Source organism: Rhizophagus irregularis, chromosome 1 (assembly GCF_026210795.1).
Source record: "Rhizophagus irregularis chromosome 1, complete sequence".
NCBI classification, from domain to species: Eukaryota; Fungi; Glomeromycota; class Glomeromycetes; order Glomerales; family Glomeraceae; genus Rhizophagus; species Rhizophagus irregularis.
The window spans coordinates 7,671,554-7,695,108 of NC_089429.1; the positions used below are offsets into that span (position 1 = coordinate 7,671,554).

Consider the following 23,555-nt stretch of genomic DNA (forward strand, 5'->3'; position numbering starts at 1 on the left):
AATTTATAAGCACATCTTTAATGAATACAATGCCTATTGCTAATTCGACAAACTGTTGATTTCTAATATTATAAGCAACCATTCCTAATCATAAGAAATGAAATACCAACAAGAAGCCAAATGTAAAATAACCACCTTACAAAGTGACTTTCTTCCTTTTAAAAATTTCCAAGGATTTTTCCATGAATTTCTAATCGTAAGAAATGGAATACAAGAATTTTATCAAATTTTGATTTCAAGAAGCCAAACCACCTTACAGAGTGACTTTCTTTCTTTCAAAAATTTCCAAGGATTTCTCCATGGATTACTAATCGTAAGAAATGGAATACAAGAATTTTATCAAATTTTGATTTCAAGAAGCCAAATGTAAAATAACTATCTTACAAAGTGACTTTCTTCCTTTCAAAAATTTCCAGGGATTTTTCCATGGAAAAAGCGTTAACCTCCTAAGAATAATTGATTGTCTATATAAAAATCTGCAGTTCCGCTGACGTAACTTATGATGTCCTAAATATCAAAAATTCATTTGATCAAATAAATTAGATGATTTCTTTATTTCTATATGATATATCTTATTTAAGTAACAATAAATTTAAGTGGAGCGAGCGGTCGAGTCGATTCTCTCCGTCTTTTTAGCGTACGAATTATCTTGTAAAAGTTTAAGCTATAATTAATGAAAGATTAGCTGACATTTCAGGAATTTATTCTGTACAAGAAGTTAACAAAAAACAGCAAAAATTATATTAATTTATAAATATTACAAAGAATAGGACAAGTAAGTAAATAATCGACTGCTTACGATGAAAGAGCAGCCAAATAAAAATGAAAAAATTAAATATTTTTTTTTCCTTTTCCAATTTTTTTTACCGAAAGCACTATATGATATAAACACCTTTGAAAAGGTTGACCAGTATAACAATGATTCGAACTCTATACTTAAAATAAATTACCAATACTAATAAAGTAATACGCGTGATCTCTTTTCCTTCTCGTAGGAGCATGGACAATCCTAAAGTTTGATATTCGTTTCGTCCTTCCTACATAAATAAACGCATTTTGATGTTTCGGTAGACAGCCTAACTTTTCCTCTTCCTTTATCGATTTCAGAATTCAAACTTTTGATGAAATTGCCTCAATTTTCTCGGCATCCCGGATTTTTCGCGGCAATTGTTTCCATCTAACTTATCGGTAAGAAGAGTTGATGATTTCGGTGAAGATTACCCTCACAATTATCTTTAAATTCGTCTCAGCACTTCTTTCTTTTTTTTTCAACGTCAGGTTTTTTTGGTCAAAAAGCAAATTTGATGCGATTCGTTATTATTATCAATTTTGTTTGCCTTGAAACCTCAGTCACAATCTGATTCGATTCAACCATTAGAATCAGTAGGTTGAAATGCACAAATATATTCTGATGATTCGGCTAGTAATTCTATTACTTTGTGGTTCAACAGAAAACTTCTAAATGAACACGTAATTATAAAGAATATTTGAAGTTAATATTAATTTTTTTTTTAAATTATCTGAACTTTATATTTAATAATAAACTTACTCTGTAAAATGATCGAATAGTTTAATAGTTCTTCCTCGCCTTCACAAGATAAAAAAAATGGTTCTTTACGTTTTCGTACTTCTTTTCCGAATCTTTAATCAATTCTAGTAATTCCGGTGATGCATCGCAAAGTCGCATTCTATATTTATTCGATTTAGTAACCAATGGTGTTCATATAATAATCCTTGATCAACTTCGTCAATAAGGAATTTAACGTCCTCCCGCGTCGCGCGATCAAGAAATAAATAGGTTATACGCTACCATCAACTCCCATCTCCTTTAACTACAAATACAAATCACACCAAACACACTTTATTTTAGCTTCATCAATAAGGAACTTCACGTTCCAGCATATTACGCATATTACGTATATTACGTGACCAAGAAATAACTAATATCCTTGAATAGTTAAAATAAAAATAGTGTAACACCTATTCATACAAGTTTTCCTTCAGTTGTTTCCTCCTTAAGGATTTTGAATATTTCATGATTTTGGCAAGCATTTGGATTATTTCAGCGAAATCGATTTATTTCTTCTTCCGTTTCTGCCTTGTCGACGCTTAGACCCTTCGTCCGGTGTTTCTTCTTGAAACCTCTGTTGCTTTTGTTTGTTCGACTTGATGGGTAACGATTTGCTAGTCGACTTATTGGTCTTGTCACTTGCCCAGTCATTCTAAAATTGTTCATAGCATCCTATGACATGGAGCCAAGGAAGTAAAGGATAATGTTCACAATAGGCTTTTTACTAATAATAACATCAATTCTTCCTGCAAGAAAATATAAATAATAATCAGAATACTTTCTGATTATGTGTTGATATGAAATCATCATAAATGCAAAAAAAAAAGTATTCAATTACCATACGTATTTTCATTCAATTGGAGAAATAGTCTTATTAAATAGCTATCATCATTTACCTATAATAATATTAATAAATTAAATATTGTTTAAAATTAATAAATAGATTCCTTCAATATCTGGCTTTCATTATGATTTAAACATTACCTTAAATTTGATGTAAGAAGTTCTATATGTTGTAGCATAATCTCAACAATCCATCATTGCGATTTAGAAAACTAATATCGTGCCAAATGTAAGAAATGAGCGCCAGCCACAACATATCTTGCTATCTTCTTAGTACCACTGAACCAATTTGTTCAAAGATTGGTTATAAATGTGTAAATATAACATATGGGTAATTAACCTTGAAATATATTATTTATCTTGCATGTAAAAACTGATCTAGTTCTGCCATCACTAACTAGTAGCTCTGGGTGAATTGGAATCATCTTTGATATTAAATTAATTTGATGATTATTCTTATAATCATCTCGCGTTTAAAAACTGATCTAGTTCCGCATCACTATGCTTGATGGATAAATGCTCAATCCCACTTCACCCGCAAAAACTTTTTGCCACGCACATTAAGTTCCCCATGAACTCCAAGGACAAAAAATTCACCGTAAAGTCAACATTTTCAGGAAAGAAAGGATGATCAAGTAGGGACGTGATTATTCATATCTTATATCGGTTGATATTTTCGGTTACATTAACTGAAGATATTCGGCACAATCACTTTAATTTAGGGTTTGGCATATAATTCCTGTTCATCATCATATTATATTGTGCCTAAAGTTTTAATATATTAATTACGTTAACTAAATAAATATTAATACATAATTAAGATCTACAAACTTTAAAAAGAGTTGAGCAAGGTTGCGAGCTTTTCGTGGTATTTAGAGGAGAATAATGAATCTAGGAATGTTTGTTATCGAAGATTGTTAATATAATGAACTAGTGTGTTATTTATCAATGATTTTTTTTTTACGTACTTTAAGAGTTCAAATATTCTAGATACATGTTTCCACGCCAAGACATCGTAGGCGAGATAACTGCGGATGAAATCCATAAGTCGTTATGTGACATAATTCCAATTAGATTTTTAGTATTTGATATTTGAGAACTGAAATAAAAAATTGTACCGGTTTTGATTTATTTAGGATCAGAAGGTAGAGGATCAGGTAGAGGATCAGAAGTTAAAGGATCAGAAGGTAAAGGATCAGAAGGTAGGGTAGAGGATCAGAAGGTAGAGGATCAGAAGATAAAGGGTCAAAAGATAAGATAAAGGATCAGAAGATAAAGGATTAGAAGATTAAGTCGGTATGACCTGCTATACCAATCCCAATCACTGTCAGTGAGTTCATATATTGTATATATATTATGATCCGGTGATATAATAAATATGATAGATATAAAGCGTATAAAGAAAAATAACTAAATATAATTGTAATGCGTATCTTCTTCTTCTTTATTAAACGATCACTAGAAAGAGCAAATTGATTTAAGTATTGGTGTAACAAAGACAACCTTTTAATTTATAAAAACGAACTACCTTTATAAACAGTATCAAGTTCGGAGAACAACCCCGAGTCCCCGATATATTTAAATCCTAAAAATAATAATAATATAAAATCCGCGTAAATATAAAATAATATCAATCTTGAAATCCTTAATAAAATATTTACCCGCTTTATCACAATTGAATATCAAAATAACTAATTCATATCTTTTCTAATTTTCGCTTAGTTTCTTTTAAGCTTCATTCATTTAACATATCGAGAATTACTTTTTTATATGCAAAAAAATCGATAAAGTAAATTCGGGTTCATTTTTTTCGTCCAAAAATCAAATTATCATGTATTCTCTCTCTTTTTATTAATAAGCATTGTTTATTTTCTTTTTTTTCAAATGAATTTTATGACTAAGCTATCAGGGATAAAACGGGTTTTACGCTATTGAGATATTTCTTTTACAAATACTGTTGATCATACTTGTCAAATATTAAGATAAAATATTAGAGTTCAAATATCGTCAGTCATGATAACGAACTGTTTTAGAGAACCTGCATACATACACCTGCATATTTTGTACAAGAAAAGCTTAGTTGTCAGAAGATAATTTCTCTAATTGTACGCGAATCCGTGTGACAATTCGCAATTAAAGTTATATTCTCAGAATCGAAAAGAAATTCTTTGTTGCTTTTGAATAAAAGAACGTCAATATGCATTAAGGAGTTATCCAAACGGCATAAATCAAGTTTTCGTGTGAAAATATTTTTTTTTATGTTGTCCGTAAAGGAATAAATCTTCCTTATCTACATGCAGGAGAAAATGTTTCACAAAAAAAAAATAAATGAATAAATGGGGGTTATTTGGCCCGTTGCCGCAGCGATATGCATATATATATATGCAGCATAAATTTCAAGAAAAAACGCTATATAAAAGTTCTTCACAAAACAAACAAACAAATAAATAAACGCTCATACATACATATAACAAACTTTATTTTACATTTAAAAAAAAAGTGAAGTCTCATAATAATATAACAATATTTGTACGACAATATCTTCTATTTATTTATTAAAACAAAAGCGACCATGCTTGACGAAGCTTTAAAGCGTGAAAAACAATATTGCGCTAATATTTGTTCGCCTAAAACTGATGATGAAAAGGATTATTTTATTAATGATAAAAAAACTATTATTATGCATAATATGCAAATTAAGCATATTATGCATGAATTTATTACTATAACAAAATATATTTAGATTAAAATTTTAAGATTTATAGATGGGTGCTGATGTTACTCATCCTGCTTTGTTCTTGTTTTAAGAATTTTACTACAGAAATCGCGATTCACAAATAATTTACTATACTTAAACTTCCTTGTAGTTTTAGTCTCCACAATTTTTTTTTTTTACTAATTAACCTTCAATGTATTATAAAATATGTATTGTACAAATTAATTACGAGATCAATAGTGATAATAAAATAAATAAACAATTTTTTTTATCCGAAAACCAGAAAAACATGAACAGTTATCTTTATGCTTTTTAATGTCCTTCTTAGTACTACTTCTAGATCATTTTCGACCCAGCAACCAACATTGGCGTCATATGTCTAGTTTGGTTTTGAAAGGTAAGTGAAAAAAGCGCAAAGAACGAAAGAAAAATAAAAATAAACGAGTGTGATTATTGTTAATGAACGTAAAAGAATGTAAAGGGTATTCAAGGTAAAAGGGAATAGTGTAATTATTAGAAGGAACTAAAGAGTGTAAAGAATGTAGAGTGTTCGAGATGGCAAGGTAAAAGTAACGAAAGGAATCTATAGAAGAAAGAATAAGTGATAGGGATAAAGGATTTAAAGCTAAAAAGCGTAAGGAATTTAAAGAATGTTCGAGATGGCAAGGTAAAAGGATATGGAAGGTCTGATTAGAAAGGAGGAAGGAAATAGTAGGAAAGGAAGAAAACCAAACTAGACGGATAAGGTTAGAGAAAGGATTAAAGTTAAGTAGGTTTGCTAGGGTCAGTTAGAAGAATTAATGAGAGTATGCATGTGGATATACCAATAGTTTATGGTATTCCAAGTTGGAATTGTTAATAATATATTCTGGAGAATAAATGAACATTGTAAATGGATTTTTTCTTTCATGTATGAATAATTGTGAATCGATTACTATAATTTGTATTATGAGATTTTTTCTGTACATTTTTTTTTATAAAAAAAAGTACGCATTTTCATAAAGGCCCAGAGCCTTTTTTATATATGAAAAAAAAAAAAATTTTTGTCAATCACGGGGCGTAAAAAAATTGTCGCGTAATTATCGAATCAAAAAAAAAGTAGTATGCTACGTAAGATGTTACACGGTGTATATTTCAGACCAAACTTGAGATAACAGTAAATACCGAATACCGACCCCTTTTTTTATGTAACACAAAGTCAGTTGAGTTTCAATTACTGATTTAAATCCTAAATCAATTAATGAGATAAAAATGCGTGAAATTTTATTATTTTACTATTTTATTTTTTTTTTATATGCTCTGCAATGAACTTATGGAAGAGTCACAAGAATAAAATAAATAAAACGCGTAGATAAAGTCCGAAATTTCGTAATCTCCTAAATTATAGAGTAATATCACCGAACTGCGAACGAATTTACTGAGTTTGTGATAACATTTTTTTGTTACGATATTACGATATTAAAACTTGTGACGTAAGTTTAAAGAACTTTTAATAGAGAAATTTCAATTACGTTAATAATGTAGAAAGAACAATAGAACCGTCAAAAAGCATAATGTATGCTACTTATCAGATAAGGATTAATAAAATATTAAAATATGTAATCAAATTCAATGAAATAAATAAAATGATTATGCAAAAACATAACAGGAATGTATTTACAAAGAATCGTGAGAGCTTTTTTAAATGACAATTATTAAACAATTTTTAATGTATGTTACATCAATGCATATTGGCGTTTCTGAGATATGTTATCATTTGTTTAATTTATTTAAAAAAAGTAAAGATTTTTTTGAAAAGAAAAAAAAAGATAAATAAAAAATAGACTAAACTAATTAAATTAAATTAAATTAAAAATTAAAATTAAATTAAATTTACGTGTTTATTAAAACCATATTGATAATGATCTACAAATAGCGTAATATCACGCCATTCTAGTATAGGTTTAACCAAAAAGAAGTTATTAAATAATGCAGTGTTATCATAAAGAAAGATTCTATTGGGTTTTGATATTGCTGATGTAGGAAAAATTTCCAATTTGAAAGACAATAACGAAATGCATGTGCGAGTTGGCTGATTGGTACTTGCATAAACTTATTTCTTCCTTGCTTCCCCTTAAAAAACAAAACTATAAGAAAATAAAAATATTACATTTAACACATTTAACACACAAATTATTAATTAATTCATACATATTTCGCCTTTACTCTGAAACAAAAAGAAACATTTTATTATTTTTTTTAAATACTACATACTCACTACTCACTGCTCACAAAGAACTTAAAAGGGACCGTAGAATAATTTATGACCATGAAGCGAGCGAGAGGAATGTTATAAAATTCCAAGGAACTCAATTCAATGAAGAAAGTGATGAAGATACCACATTACCGCACGGTTTATTGCGAAATTTAGGACAGGTTCTTCCTTATGATGAATTCATCCTTAAGACGGTTACGGAATTTAGGACAAATCCTTCTTCCTTAGGCATCTAAATTAGAAAAATAATAGAAGAATTCTTCCTTCTAAATTAGAATAGGAGTATTCTTCCTTCTAAATTAGAATAGGAGTATTCTTCCTTCTAAGTTAGAATGGGAGAATTCTCTCATGTAAATTAGAGCATTCTCCCTTCTAGGTTAGAATTGGAGAATTCTCCCATATAAATTAGAATAGGGAGAGTCCTCCCTTCCAAATTAGAATAGGAGAATTCTCCCTTCCAAATTAGAGTATGTCTTAATATTAACTTAGAAGAATTCTTCCCTCTAAATTAGAATAAACATTGAAAAATTATATTATTTTCCCCTATTAGGAGTAGAATTTATCAAATAATTATTATTTTCTTAGTAAGGCCGTTCCAACACGATTGTTTGTTTAACGTACCCACCCCACCAGCCAACCTCGATTTTTTTACTTTCAGAAAAACGTTAAACAAACAATCATGTCGGAACGGCCTAATCACAATTCTGAAACAATATTAAATAAAATATTTTCTTATGAAACGCATAGTAAATTTTTTCGTGCATATCATTTAAAATGTTCGAGTTCTTGTTATATTAGAGCGCTTGTGCTCTTTTCTTAGTTATTATCATTGATTCGTTTTCAAATTTGGTGTTTTTTCGATTTAAGTCGTATATGATTTTGAGCGATATAGAGTAGATTTTTGAAGCTGAAGTTTGAAGATTGGAGCTATTGTAATCAGCGAGTTCTTCGTCTGAATCCCGACTGAATTAGAATTAATTATTATAATAATTAGTCAAAAACCTTATAACTTACATATTGTACATCATTTTCTAAATCACAGTACGAAACTTATATATTAAAAAATAGCTACCTATATATATAATTCTATTTATTAACTACATTTTATAATTTTAAAATTGTGACACAAACACGTGGAGAAAAAACCGGTTATCAGATTGGCATTCATATTTAACCAAGATGTACACCTCTAAGTGCACCCTTTGAGCGTGTACTTAGAGAGAGAGAACTTTTATATAATATCTTTATACTTGGGAGTTGGGACTGAGTAAGAGGGTTTATCTAGAAAAAAAATATGTAATGCGTGCATTTAGAGAGTGCACTTAGAGAGAGTTGACTATATATGTTCTCTCTTTGTCTGAATAATGGCTGAATGCTTCCAAGTCAGAATCCATGCCAGAATGGGACTTTTTTTTTATCTAACTTCTCCTATAAATTCTATACGTTGTCACAAATCCCATTGTGAAACCCTATTATTTAGTTGGACGAGAGTATGAAGCATTCGGTAAGTAAAATATCTCTAAATTTATTGATACTGATTCAAATTATTTATGAATTACTACTAAAATTTCTCTATTAAAAATCCGAAATCCTAATTACCAAATTATATTTTAAACTTATTATAGAAATTACTTCACAGCTTGATCATTTGAATCGGATAATTCTATTATTGAAATATTTAATTCTAACTTTAGCAACAAATACGATTTATAATCAATCTTTGAACAAATTGGTTCAGTGATACTTGTTTAGGATCCCAAACATGCTAAGAAGATAGCAAGATATGGTTGTGACTGGCGCTCATTTCTTAACATTTGGCACGATATTAGTTTTCCAAATCGCAATGATGGATCGTTGAGATTATGCTGCAACATATAGAACTTTTTTACATCAAATTTAAGGTAATGTTTAAATCATAATGAAAATCAGATATTGAAAGGACTCTATTTATTTATTTTTAATAGTTTTAAACAATATTTAATTTATTAAAATTATTATAATATTTTAATAGGTAAATGATGATAGCTATTTAATAAGACTATTACCCCAATTGAATGAATTCATTCGTATGGTAATTGAATACTTTTTTTTGCATTTATGATAATTTCAACATATTAGCCAGAAAGTATTCTGATTTTATTTATATTTTCTCGCAGGAAGAATTGATGTTATTATTAGTAAAAAGCCTACTGTGATATATTATCCTTTGCTTCCTTGGCTCCATGTCATAGGATGCTGTGAACACTTTAGAATGACTGGGCAAGTGACAACTGACAAGACCAATAAGTTGACTAGCAAATCTTCACCCATCAAGTCAAACAAACAAAAGCAACAGAGGTTTCAAGAAGAAACAGAACGGAAGAAGAAATAATTTGATTTCGCTGATGCTTGCCAAAATCATGCAATATTCAAAATCCTTAAGGAGTAAACAACTGGCATTTGAGAACTGAAGGAAAACTTGTACGAATAGGTGTTATTACTATTTTTATTCTGATTTTAACTATTCAAGGATATCAGTTATTTCTATACTCTGCTGAATCTTTGCCAGCTACAACGAGACAAGGCGCACTGTCTTCAATGATGACATCATCTGCTTCTTCTCCTTATGATCCAGCAAACCTAGACGGACAAAGTGCAAACACATCTAATGAACGTGATCCGATTTTAGATAATAATAGTATTATGGGAAACAATTCTGGAAGTGGAATAGCAATGGTCACGTAATATACGTAATATGCGTAATATGGATGGAACGTGAAATTCTTTATTGATGAAGTCAAAATGTGTTTGGTGTGATTTGTATTTGTAGTTAAAGGAGATGGGAGTTGATGGGTATCGTATAACCTATTTATTTCTTGATCACGCGATTGCAGAAGGAACGTTAAATTCTTTATTGACGAAGTTGATCAAGGATTATTATATGAACATCATTGATTACTAATCGATTAGAATGCGACTCGACTTTGCGACGCATCACCAGAATTACTAAAATTGATTAAAGATTCGAAAAAGAAGTATGAAAAGTCTTTATCGAATAAATCTACCTCTTCTAATGTGTAAAGAACTATTTTTTTTTATCTTGTGAAGGCGAGGAAGATAAGTATATGAGTTGAAGGGTAGTGTATTATATCTATAGTTATCTAATAATGATATAAAATTAATATTAACTTCAAATATTCTTTATAATTACGTGTTCATTTAGAAGTTTTCTGTTGAACCACAAAGTAGAGGAATTATTAGCTGAATCATCAGAATATATTGGTGCATTTCAACCTACTGATTTAATGGTTGAATCAAATCAGATTGTGACTGAGGTTTTAAGGCAAACAAAATAACGGATCTCAATTAGCATTGCATCAAATTTGTTTTTGACCCAAAAAACCTGATGTTTGATAAAAAAAAAGAAAGAAGTGCTGAGGCGAATTTAAAGATAATTGTGAGGGTATTCTTCACCGTAATCATCAACTCTTCTACAATTGACGCGAAAAAATCCGGGATGGCGAAAGTACCGGAAAATTTGAGGCAATTTCATCAAAAATTTGAATTCTGAAATTGATAAAAGCAGAGGAAAAGTTATGGAGGAAGGACGAAACGAATATCAAACTTTAGGATTGTCCATGCTCCTGCGAGAAGGAAAAGAGATCACGCGTATTACTTTATTAGTATTGGCAATTTATTTCAAGCATAGAGTTTGAATCATTGTTTAATAAACTGGTCAACCTTTTCAAAGGTGTTGATATAAATATTATATATATAGTTATATATATAGTGAATGCTTTCGGTAAAAAAAAATTGGAAAAGGAAAAAAATATTTCATTTTTTCATTTTTTATTTGGTTGCTCTTGTACTAAGTAGTCGATTAGCGAAGCGATGTTAATCACATATTTGATCACGTGATGAAGTCCGTTTGTCCGCACGCGTCACGTCTGCTACATCGATAACAAAAAAAATGTAAACAAGTTAAAAATAGAATAAAATTTGTATATAAACGGTTTCCGTTTGACCGTTTCCTAGTTTACTTATCTTTTCCTATTCTTTGTAAATAAAGGAGGTTAGTTTACTTATATTTGTAAAAAAATAATAATATTTATAAATTAATGCTTTTTATCGCTACTTTTATCGCTCCAGACTCCAGTTATTCTCTTTCCATTAACTAAATATCTTAGGAATTCTCTTTCCGTTAAGGAGGTTCACTAACCTCCTTACTGGAAAGAGAATCTCTGGGATATTTAGTTAATGAAAAGAGATAGAAATTCCCTTTCCAGTTGATTAACTTCCTGTACGGAATAACGATTAGGACTTTACTTCAAGTAATTATTTTTATTTTATATTATGATATTACTGTAATTGATTTTTTAATTGTTTACATAAATAAATGTTCATATTTTCAAATAGATTATACATATTGCATTATTCCGTCTCCACGTTGGGAATATATGCAAGTTCGAGAGTCATTTAGAATAGAATATCCTGTATAATGGTAAAGATACTTTTAACGGTTTATGGTCATGTAACATTTATTTTTTTCGTTATCTAATAGAGACAAAACATAAATTTTAGGTCTCAACGCTGGATTCCAAGTTTTCTCCGTTTCTTTTATGATTCATCTAAGATCTGTGACTCCCGAAAGGAATCGTTCTCTTCAAGAACAATAGATATGAAATCGTATCATCACTGTCTTCCTCTTAAACGAAATCCCATTGAAAAAAAAACGGGTTGAACAGCTGGAAATGGTTTTGTGTCTTGGTTCTGTTATAATCATGGGTTGGTTGTTTTTCTGTCTATTATAGACAAATGATTTCTTAATCTAATAAGAAATTGTATTATCTGATATTTGTCGAAGGAGAAGGAATTAGCAATACGTTAGACGAGGCATTACATTCATTAGTGTAGAAAGTAGGCAGAAACAAATTTTTATACATTTACTACCCGTTGTTCAGAAAAAAAAAAAATAAAATATTTTTTATTCGCAAAACTAATGAGATTACATCATTGATCATTGTACTGTATATCAATTGTGACATTCGATCATAATTTAAGATATTCTTTGTGTTGTAATAACACTGCCCCCCGGCATTTCACGGCTTTAAAATTAATTATGTTGGCTTATGCCATTATTTTTTCTACCCCTCCTTTTTGGTAATTTTGGTTCCAGAATCTTGCGTATATATCACCGATAGCAAACTATAATTGAATCACTGACGGTTCATTACTAATCAAACCAGTGACTACTTATTTTCACGCCCGTCCTTCGGTGGTAATCACGGTAATGACGTTTAGGTCACGTGGCGATTTTCGGTTGTCCGTATCTCGAGTCCCTCACATTTGATTTGCTTCTCTCTATGGATGCTAAGAATATTGAACACCAAATCTTCTTCAACTCTATATTCTGAGAGACGATCCCACTGTCTTTGCTGAGGTCTTTGAGGTAGTAATAAATCTGCTTAAGCAGAGGAGAAAGGTTTTCTTTCCCTTTTTCTTTCCTTCTTTATTATTATATACTTTTTATTATACTATTACCCCTTTAACTTTTGTTTTTCGTTGTTTTATACATACTTTCTTTTTGTCTATCTTATCATCCAGTTATGGTAGTGATTATATGAGACATACTTTCAAGTGTTAAGGGATCAGGATTTTTCTGAAGATCCTAGCATCAAAACTTACATTCCTCTTAATTATACATTTTTTTTTAAGTCACAATCCTTCTATTTCTTTAAATGCTTACTGGGTAAATGTACTATTTACTCATTACTCATTATTCTTACTTTCTTTTTAAACAGGACAAAAATCTCACTTTTCCCTCACTTTTTTGATTACTATCATCATCATCATTATGATCTAAATGCAAAGCAAGTAGCACTGAAATGTTGCGTTACTTCTTCCTTATGTCTAAAATCTTGTAGTTGTTAGTGTTAATGTTTGATCTGAATATTATTTTATATAAATGTTAAATGTGAAGTTCAAGTCCTGTATTATATATTTGTAAATTGGATTATAATATTGAGATTACCAGTTAATACCATTTAATAAAGTTGCTTGTTTAAATTATTTTTAGTTTATTGCCATTTTCAGAAATATATGTAATCCAAGCCACCCTATTAAAAAAACAAAATTTTGCAATTTTTTTGAATATTTACATGGAAAAAAGGTAGTTATTAAGGAAATTAAAGCAAAATTCAAAAAATTTAAGATATTTAAGTGAGTTTTCTTGTAAAAAATTATTATTTTTACGTAAACATTAAATCTTTACTTATAAGGAAACTTATGTAAGTATTTAAAGTTTTTTGAGTTTCGCTTCAATTTTTTTAATAATTGTTCTTTTTCCATATAATTATTCAGAAAAATCGCTAAGTTTTGCAAAATTTTGAAAATCTGTTTTTTTAGTGGAGTAATTTAGATCTATACATATTTCTGAAAATGGTGATAATATGAATTATTATTTTGTCAAGTTTTTTCTTTTTAACATTTTAACAGTTTGCTAAATTATTTAGTTTGCCTAGCAATCTTATATATTAATGCTAATGATAATTACCATCATTCTTATTGTAATTTTACTTTAAAATATGTCCAATTAGAGCAGCCAATTGCTATTTTTAAATTATTTGCAACATTATTTTATTTTATTTTTAATAACCATTTTTGTTAAACTCTCAATTATTAGACAATTCCAACTTTAAAATTATTACAGTCAAACCTCTATGTACCAATCCCCAGTGTACCGATAATTTCCTGTACTGATAAATTTTCATTGTTCCATTTCACGTATAATAAAAAATCGCATTGTATTGATATTGTATATAATTTCATGATGTAACATATACCAATACTTTTTCTTGGTCCCTTTATAATAATATATAACTATACTAGTATTAATTCAGGCCAGTACTATAAAGTTAGTCTAAGTAAAAGATTTAATTTGAATTCTTTTGCAGTTTATTTTACCAAAATTTAATTATTTAAGTCCATTAATCAGGTGGTATTTGTTTGCATTATATTACTCGTAATATATTGATATTGTTTCCAATTAGAAGCATCAGTATCAAGGTCTGACTGTCCGCTAATCTAATAATAGACGTGATTTACAATATGATATACAGTAATTGTATACTGATAATTCAATGTACTGATACTTTTTCTCTAAAACAACCTCATTAGTACATAGAGATTTGACTGTATCCATTATAAAAATGTTTTTATTTTTTTTATTCTATTTGTTTAGTGAAAGTCACTTTAACTGAATATTATTTATTTCTAATATAATAAAAAGTTTAAAAATATTTAAATGAAAGCCAAATTTTCCAATGCTAATATTGTATTAACTATTTCATTTTTTCTTAATTTGTTTTATTTTTTCTTTTCCTTTTTTTTTATAATAATAATCATAATAATATAGTTTATAGTTTATTTTATAATATTGTAGAATATTTAATTAAAATTATTATTTATATAATATTTTTAATTTATAAGTTTATTATTATTTATAATTGGTATTGTTAAAACTCATCCCTATGAAAAATCTGGTTAATATTAATCTTATTTAAATATACAGTAGATTAACAAAAGTGACCAACCAAACAACCACCTAAAAATTAATAAAATTAGTTATTTTTATTAACAATTTTATATTTATTTTAAAATTAAAAATATAAAAACCTATTTTAAAGTATCTTTATATTTAATTGTTAATAATAAAATTATATATAAATATTTAATTTTAATGTAAAAAAAAAATTGATTTTTTAACTAGAGCAAAATATATACCAAATATCAATTTTTTAAATTTTATATTAATAAAAATAATATATAGGTTAAGTAAAAATAGATGCTTTAGTTGTAAAAAAAATATTTTTATATAAAGGAAGATTATATACTAAAAATCTAATGTATTTAAAAACCTTACTTACTTTTAATAAAGACCTTCAGACAAAATTTCAGATTTACTGATAATTTTACTAATTTTTCTAATTTTCTTATATTATAATTTTACTATATATGGGCACTTTGCAGTAGAAAGGAACGAAACTACTAAAAAAAATAAAAAATGAATTAATATAAAATTTGAACAAATTATAGCATTTAGAATATTTTTGGCATACATATAAAAGAAAATTTGAATTTTTTTAGTAGTTTCATCCCTTTTTACTGCAAAGTGCCCATAAAAGTTTAAACCACTTTATTTTTAATTATATTAAATCAAATTTTATTTTTATTTATATAAGTTTTTTTTAAAAAAAATTCTTTATATTGTAATTTTTTGAATAAATATAAAAATTACTAATTTGCATTTATAATTATGTAAAATAAAGTTTTTTTTTTTAATAATAAAATTTTAACTCTTTAACTAAAGCAGTTACAGTAAAATAAATATAAAATTCTAATAGTTTAATTAATAATAAATTATATTTTAAATTTCATGAAAATTGAATTAGTTTTATAAATAGATATTTGCTGGTAAAAATAATTTTATAAAATTAATGAATAACTAAAAATATACAAATTATTATACTGCTAATGCATTTTGTATAATTCCAAAAATTATCAAATTGTTTGAGATGTAATTAATTCTAGTAATAAATAACAAATAGAATAAAAAAGTTGGTAATAAAAACAGATTTATTAAATATTATTATTATTTAAATATCTACTAGTGATTATGTATTTCATTTTGTAAAAATAGGTTATATTCTATTATATAATATAAATCCTATAAAAAATTTTTCAGAAAAATAATCATATGTCTAAGTTTTTTCAGAATAAAAACTAGAAAAATGATCATTTATCAGAGTTTTTTCCAGAATTTTTATAGAGAAAATAGGTATGAATTTTGGTAAAAGATATCAAGTTATTACTATCAGTTTGTATTATATAATAATATATAATAGAATGTAAATTTTTATTAATAAAAGTTTATATGAAATAAAATGTAGATTTTATTTAAATATACATTTAAATATACAATAATAAATGTAATACAATAAATGTATAAAATAAATGCTAATAAACTAATAAATTTATAAATGTTATAAGAAAAGAAACAATATTACTGCCTTTCTTGATGATTTCAATACTAATAACTAAAATTTAAACTATAACTAAAACTAAAATTTAAAATTCAAGTCCCTGTTATCCATTTTTACAATTTATCCTGGAAACAATTTTAAAGTTATTTGTCACGCCTCTATCTGTCACATAGTTAATATGAAAATCACGCGATCGAACCTGCATTCGAAACCGATCTGCGTTAACATTAGCATTTTTGCTGCGTCACTATTAAGGGAAAAGTAAAATCAATAACAAAAAAATTAAACGATTTTTTATTTATACCGAAATAAATCTACCACTCTTCTAGTAATAAAATAAATTTATACCGAAATAAATATCTTTATGAATTCTGCCAAAAATAATCCTAATGCAGACTGGACTTTTGATACAAATTCCTCCTTGAAGATTTAAGTAATAGATTCTATAAGTTTGTTTTATTAGGTATCCAAAACAAATTATACAAAAAGGACAATAGAATCGTAGAATCGTCGAAATTATACTATATGTGATTTGTTAGAAAATTAAAATTTTTGTGAAAGAACAAAGAATAGGTTACAACAACTATTTTTATGTATCTATTATAAAATATTTTTATGAAATGAATTGTACGAAAAATCTTTTTTATCGCTAAATTTTGTTTAGTTTCAAATGATAATTTATGTTACAATCGTAAACTCTAATGCATATCGGCGTTTTCTTAATATTGGTCAGACCTTTTTTTATGTATATTTCGGGGTCCTTATATCATCCCTTGTTTTTTGAGAAAAAATATACTAGCCTAATTAAAGTATCTTATGGTCAATACGAACGAATTTAGATAAATTATTTCTTTTTATCTTACAAAAAGAATAATTTTTTTTTTTAAAAAAAAAAAAGAATTTTAGAAGACCTGTCGTTATAGTTAAAAGCTAAAGTTTTCAGATCTACATACAATGAAGTCAGCTTGAATCAAAAGTGCAGATTTTTCAATGACGTTACTAATTAGTAACATGTCAACGACGCCAATATTTTTAACCTGCATACACTATTTGCTATATGTAGAGATCATGCAGTCATCAGATAAGGGATTTGATAGATGTTACCATTTCAAATGCGTTTGCGCTTTAATAAATCTCAAAATAGTATAATTTTTTTTTTTTTAAATACAAATAAATATACTGTAACTATCTTTACTATTTTTGTATCCATTGAAAATCAAGGTAAAAAATTTTGTGTTCAAGTCATCGAATAAACAAAAACGTTAAAAATGGGATATTATTATATTTGTGATAACAAAATTAAATTTGTGATAACATAAAATAACTAAAGTGATAATGTATATATCACGTACGTTTTTTATGATTTTTATGTAGATCAGATACCCTTGCTTTTAAAGTCACACAAATAAAATTAAGCATCTGTTTTTATACTAGTCAATTTTTTTTTCTTTTGTTTCTAACAGATCAGGATTTCTATCCGGAATTTCAAAATCAGAAAGGGTTCATTCAATCATTAATTTTGAACAAATAAAAATCGGTGTTACATTTCAAAAGAGTGATCCGATATAAATGTTAACTTAATTAGTATATATATTGTTCAAAATCGTACTAATCAAAAATAAAAGAATTTGTCATATGCTTCTTTTACAAAGACTACAAAGAACGATATATTTAGAAAATTAATAAGTTTTTAGTTTTTGTTCCTTTATTTGGAATTTCTAAACCGTTTTAAGCGAACATTTACGCAAATTACACAGGACAAAAAAAAAAAAATTAACCACTCAGATTTCTTTACCGATTTTTATAACATAGCCGAATATATTATCCTTTGTCATAAAATCAAGCGTAAATTTTTATCCCGAAATGACAGTGACGCATTTAAATACGAAAAATCGATTACGCAATGTTGCTTGTTTTTCTTTTTTGTTCTTTTTAATCAATTCAATGATTACGCGTTTTTATGATTATTAAGAAAATTATTGCCGAATTATGAATGTAATTTCTTATAAAAAGTCTTTAAAAAATTCCAAGTAAAACCTCAAAAAAAAAACTTTTTTTTTTTACAAAAAAATCAAATACACAATAAAATAAATTCTAAATTCATTTTCGTCTCAAAAAACTATTAAAATTTCTTTCTTAATTCAAATTACACAAATTACATTTTTCTTTTTTTACATAAAAACATAAAAATCAAAAACTCTAAACAAAGAGTAATAAAATCGACCTTAATCAAATTCGCCCAAAAATTGTATGAAGGGCAGTGTAGACAAACATAATATAAGAAAAGACGAAGCAATAGAATGCGATAAAGTCGATGATGCAAAATTTGCATTACGACTTGTTTGAAAATATAATTTTTCAAAGTCACAAATTTAAAAGTCCGCATTATCGTTTGAGAGCAGCATTAAATCGTATGTTTCGAATCATCATCTTTATTCGACCTTATATTAGAAGAGTTGATGATCACGGAAGATTTACCTTAAAGGGTATGGGTCGTTTGAAGAACCTGGCGCAAAAGATCAAAAATTGAAATTTAAAATCTCAAATATGGACATTGTTCTTTAAAGACATTTAAATCGTAGAGCATGTCAAAAATGATCATCTTTTCTGACGTCATCAGTGCCTTGAAATGATTATGCTGCAAGAAATGTGAAAATATTTTACCTTATATTAAAAAATATTATTATGAGAAAAAAATTAAATTAAAAAATAAAAATTAAAAATTAAAATAGGAGAATAAACCTATTTTTAACAACTAGAATTAAAAATAAGAATTAAGAAATTAGAATTAAAAAATAAAATTAATTTCAACCTATTTTTAACAACTATCAAAGAAATTAATTTTCTCTATTTTAGTAACTAGATAATAAGATAAGAAAATTAAGAGAAATTAGAATTAAAAAATATAGAGTTAAGAAATTAGAATAAAAAATATGAATTAATTTCAACCTATTTTTAACAACTATCAAAGAAATTAATTTTCTCTACTTTAGTAACTAGAAAATAAAATAAGAAAATTAAGAGAAATTAGAATTAAAAAATATAGAGTTAAGAAATAAGAATTAAAAAATAAAAATTAAAATGGGAGAAAATTAATTTCAACCTATTTTTAACAACTATCAAAGAAATTAATTTTCTCTATTTTAATAACTAGAAAATAAGATATGAAATCAGGGGCAAAGTCAAGTCCGGTCAGAAATACTGTGATAAATCTATCAGAATGGCATGAATTAAAAAGAGGCCATAAATTCCAAAGCTTTGTCAAGAAGTAGGGCAGTTAAATCAAGAAATACAAGAACTTCAAGAGAAAATTCAAATTCATGAAGATTTCTCAATTATCAAGTCTTCACAAAATTAAAAGAAATTAGAATTATAAGAATTAAAAATTAAAAAATTAAAAAAAAATACGAAATCAAAAAATAAAATTATGAATATTAATTAAATTATGAATATTATGAAAATGATGAAAAATCAAAAAAAATTGTATTGAACACAAATATAGATTTGATCAAATATATTATTATATTGATGAAATTATTAAATTAGTAATAGATTATTAATATAGTTAATATTTTACAAGAGATTTTTGATCAATTGAATGTTTTAGAAGTATTAGTCTTATTTATTGTGATTCTTTAAATTCTGATTGTTAACAAATTTCTCATGATCAACATCAACAAATCGCACCAACAACCTATTACTTCTAAAATGTCTGCCAGCACTAACTTCTTTTTTCGCAACCGTAATGAGAAAGACGGAAAGTTATTCTTTAAGTCATGGTTAACAAGCGTGTATTTTCCAACTGTGGAGCTATTGAGAAAAAGCGCTCTAGAAAAGCTATAGAAAAATAAGAAAATCAGGAAAGTAAAATTCAGAACTCATGATTTTTCTTAAACTGAACATATTAATATACAAGAACTATTTTTGCAAATCAGTCAAAAATTTGAGGATCATGAACGGGTCAAAGGGAGAAAATTAAAAAAAAAACATTGTAAGTTGATGTTCTGGTAACACTTTTTAATGTAATACGATATGATGGTGAAATAACTAATCTACCTGCTAAATGAATTTCTTCGGCTATGAACTGTCTAAAGAATTTAAAAAAGGAAGACAGATTTTCAGATTGTTATTTGTCAAATTATTAGATTTATTTTATATTTACTTCTATTTCATTTTTTCCTTTTTTTTCCTCTTTTGAATTTTGATATACTAGATTTCGTTCAAAGAAGATCACTGTGATTAAGAACTGTGATTAAGAAGAAATATTTCATAAATTAAACATTAATCGCGACTCATATTCAACCTTAGTTACCGATTTGAGGTTTTTAAAGTTCTAACGGAGTTACAATGATTAGGGATGGAAAAAGTTCGGGTTGAGTGACTTGAGTCGGCTCGTTACATCGGTTTAAATAAATTTTGACGTATACTGACTGACTCGGATCTGAACCGAAGTGACAAAAACTGATCATGGAACCGAACCGGTTTTTCGGTTTGACTCTGCTCAATTAGGCTTTTCAATAGTATCGGTTCGAAACTGAACTAGGGATGTAATCAAGTTCGACTCGAGTCGATTCTGGAACCGATCCTAAATTTAAAAGATTCCGGATCTCCCGGGTTTAAAATCAATTTTCACCATGAAAAAGCCGAAACCTAATTCGAACCGATTTCAAGAACCGACTTATGTTGAGCCATCAGTCGTACAAACTATCGTTTGAAGCTGATCAAAATTTTGATCATTATTACATGCTCTACCTTTATCCTAAATTCGACGCACGTAGCTCATAACTTTTATTTATTAGAGTTGGAGCCGATGTGGGACCGAATTAGAAACCGACGAACCGATTTCGAACCGAGTGAATCGTCCCATCCCTAGTAGTTATGATATAGGTGAACTTTGAGCTTTAAAATTTTAAATTTTGGTATTAATTAAAATTCTTTAAAATTGATATGAATAAGTAACGTTAAAAATAACATACAGTACGTCAATTTTTTAAAAATTTCGTGTACGTTATTATATTAATGTATTAACGCGTGTGACCTTAAACGACAATGTAATTATTAACTACTAAATTACATTTACATGAATATGATATCAAACATTTTCAAACCTGTATAATTCTATCTTAAACGTATTGTTGGCACGAAAGTTTATTCACAATATATTAACCGTATCGTATTGTTGATCACCTTAATCTTGTAATTCTTTAATAAAAAGCAGACAATAAAATAAAATTCCAAATATGTTAATAAATGTTGTCTCTTTAAAAATTCTTAAATTTCATTATTATTATTTAAGGGATCGTAATACAATTGCGACATGTCTATTAATAACATGTATTATTATTTCAAAATATTCACAACCCTTAATCATTGTAAGATTTTTTAGTAAAACAAAGGAAATTCAAAAAAAGTGAGAGAACATTACGTTTATTTGATGTTATATATAAATTTAAATATAAATAAGCTCAAAAAAAAATCTCTTTTTTTTCTATTGAATTTTTCTTTTCCCTTTTTTTTTCTTTTAATTTCAGTGACAAGGTTTTCTGCCTAGCACTTATACTTATACATATAATTCATTAATAATCAATGAAAAATATTGATATGGATATTTATAAATTAATTCATATTTTAAACTTTTAATTTTAAATATTATTTTAAAATTTGAAATAATTTTATCTCAGATGGAGAGATATTTTATATAAAAATAGACCATCATATCAACATATGGTTATAATAATAGTTTAAAAAAAATATTTTTATTGAAAATTGGTTTAAATTTGATAATGACCAAGCAAGAACCTTAAATAATGAGCATAGTTCAAAAATAATTCAACGTGAATATATGTTAACACCATAGTTAAACAGATTTTGTCGAAGTGATACCGGCCAAACTTAAAAAGAAATATAGGCCAAACAATATATTTGCCCACGAAAATATAGCCAAACAAATTTTCCAAGAAAAGTCAATACATTAGCTCAACAAGGATTCGACCCTGCCAAACTAGGTTTTGTTTGAAAAAAGCCAAAATAATATTGGTCAAACATGAAAAAGTATTGGCAAGACAAGATTTGGCTCATGAAAAGTCAAAAAAAATATGGCCAAACAAATTTTGGCAAGAACAAATTAAAGAAAGCATCGGCCAAAACAATATACAGTATAACGTAAAGTTATATAAAATTCGATTGTAAAATTATATATAAAATATATAAAATTCGATCTGAAATTTATAACATATATATAAAAAAGGTAGAGATTTAAAGGTTAAAATAATTTATTTATAAACATTATTATTGTATTATCATATAGTATGACCGGTAGAAGCAGATAGAATGCGTGAGAAGGTGGAGGAATTAAAGAATAATAATAAAAACAAAATATTAAAAAATGATTTTTTAATAATATTTATAGACATTATTATATATATATGTAAAATTAGAAATTTTTTCAAATTTAATTAATAATGAATATATAAGATAATAAAGATAAAATTTATAATAAATATAACATTAGTTATCCGAAGCGGAGCGGAGGACATCGTCTATGCGATCTGCATATATTAGTAGACTTACACTTCAACCATGCAACGCACATTTAGGGTACGGATATGTAGTCAATTTAGAAAAAGACTAATTTATGTTTCGCAGATAATTTAGACTTTAAGTTAAACTATTTTTTAATTGATTGAGCTTAGCAAATATATTAATTAATTGAATTTAGTAAAATAAATTATTATTAGATTAAATGTTGTATTCTATTTTGCCTTAGTTTATTTATCTAAGAAATAAAAATTTAAATAAAAAAAATAAAGAAATAAATAAATTTATTGTATATTGTTTCATTGTTTTCACTGTTGATTGTTGAAGAAACTTTTCTATTAATAAAGCCTAAACCCACAAACATAAATGAACAAGCATCATATATGCATCGTGATACTGGTGTGGAAACCAAATTTAATTAATAATGATGAGGTTTGAATTCATGATATGAACTAAACAGTATATATAACTAACCTGTATATATAAGATAAAAATAATGATTGAAATAAATTATCTGATCCCTACATATACTACTGTATAATAATTTATTCGCATGATACAACATTAATAAAAAGCAATTAATTTTAAAATGTATTATCCGTTATAATGTGGTTA

The 23,555-nt window shown here is 26.9% G+C and overlaps 1 protein-coding gene across 1 annotated transcript; it reads left to right on the forward strand.

The window, feature by feature from the left end:
• Window positions 1-9,451: 9,451 nt before the first annotated feature.
• OCT59_001528 (uncharacterized protein) lies at window positions 9,452-10,718 on the forward strand (the record flags this gene model as incomplete). Its single annotated transcript, XM_066139647.1, has 5 exons — window positions 9,452-9,454; window positions 9,540-9,560; window positions 9,901-10,098; window positions 10,333-10,397; window positions 10,586-10,718. The coding sequence occupies 5 exons, from the start codon at window positions 9,452-9,454 to the stop codon at window positions 10,716-10,718; spliced, it is 420 nt and encodes a 139-aa protein (XP_065989037.1).
• Window positions 10,719-23,555: the final 12,837 nt, after the last annotated feature.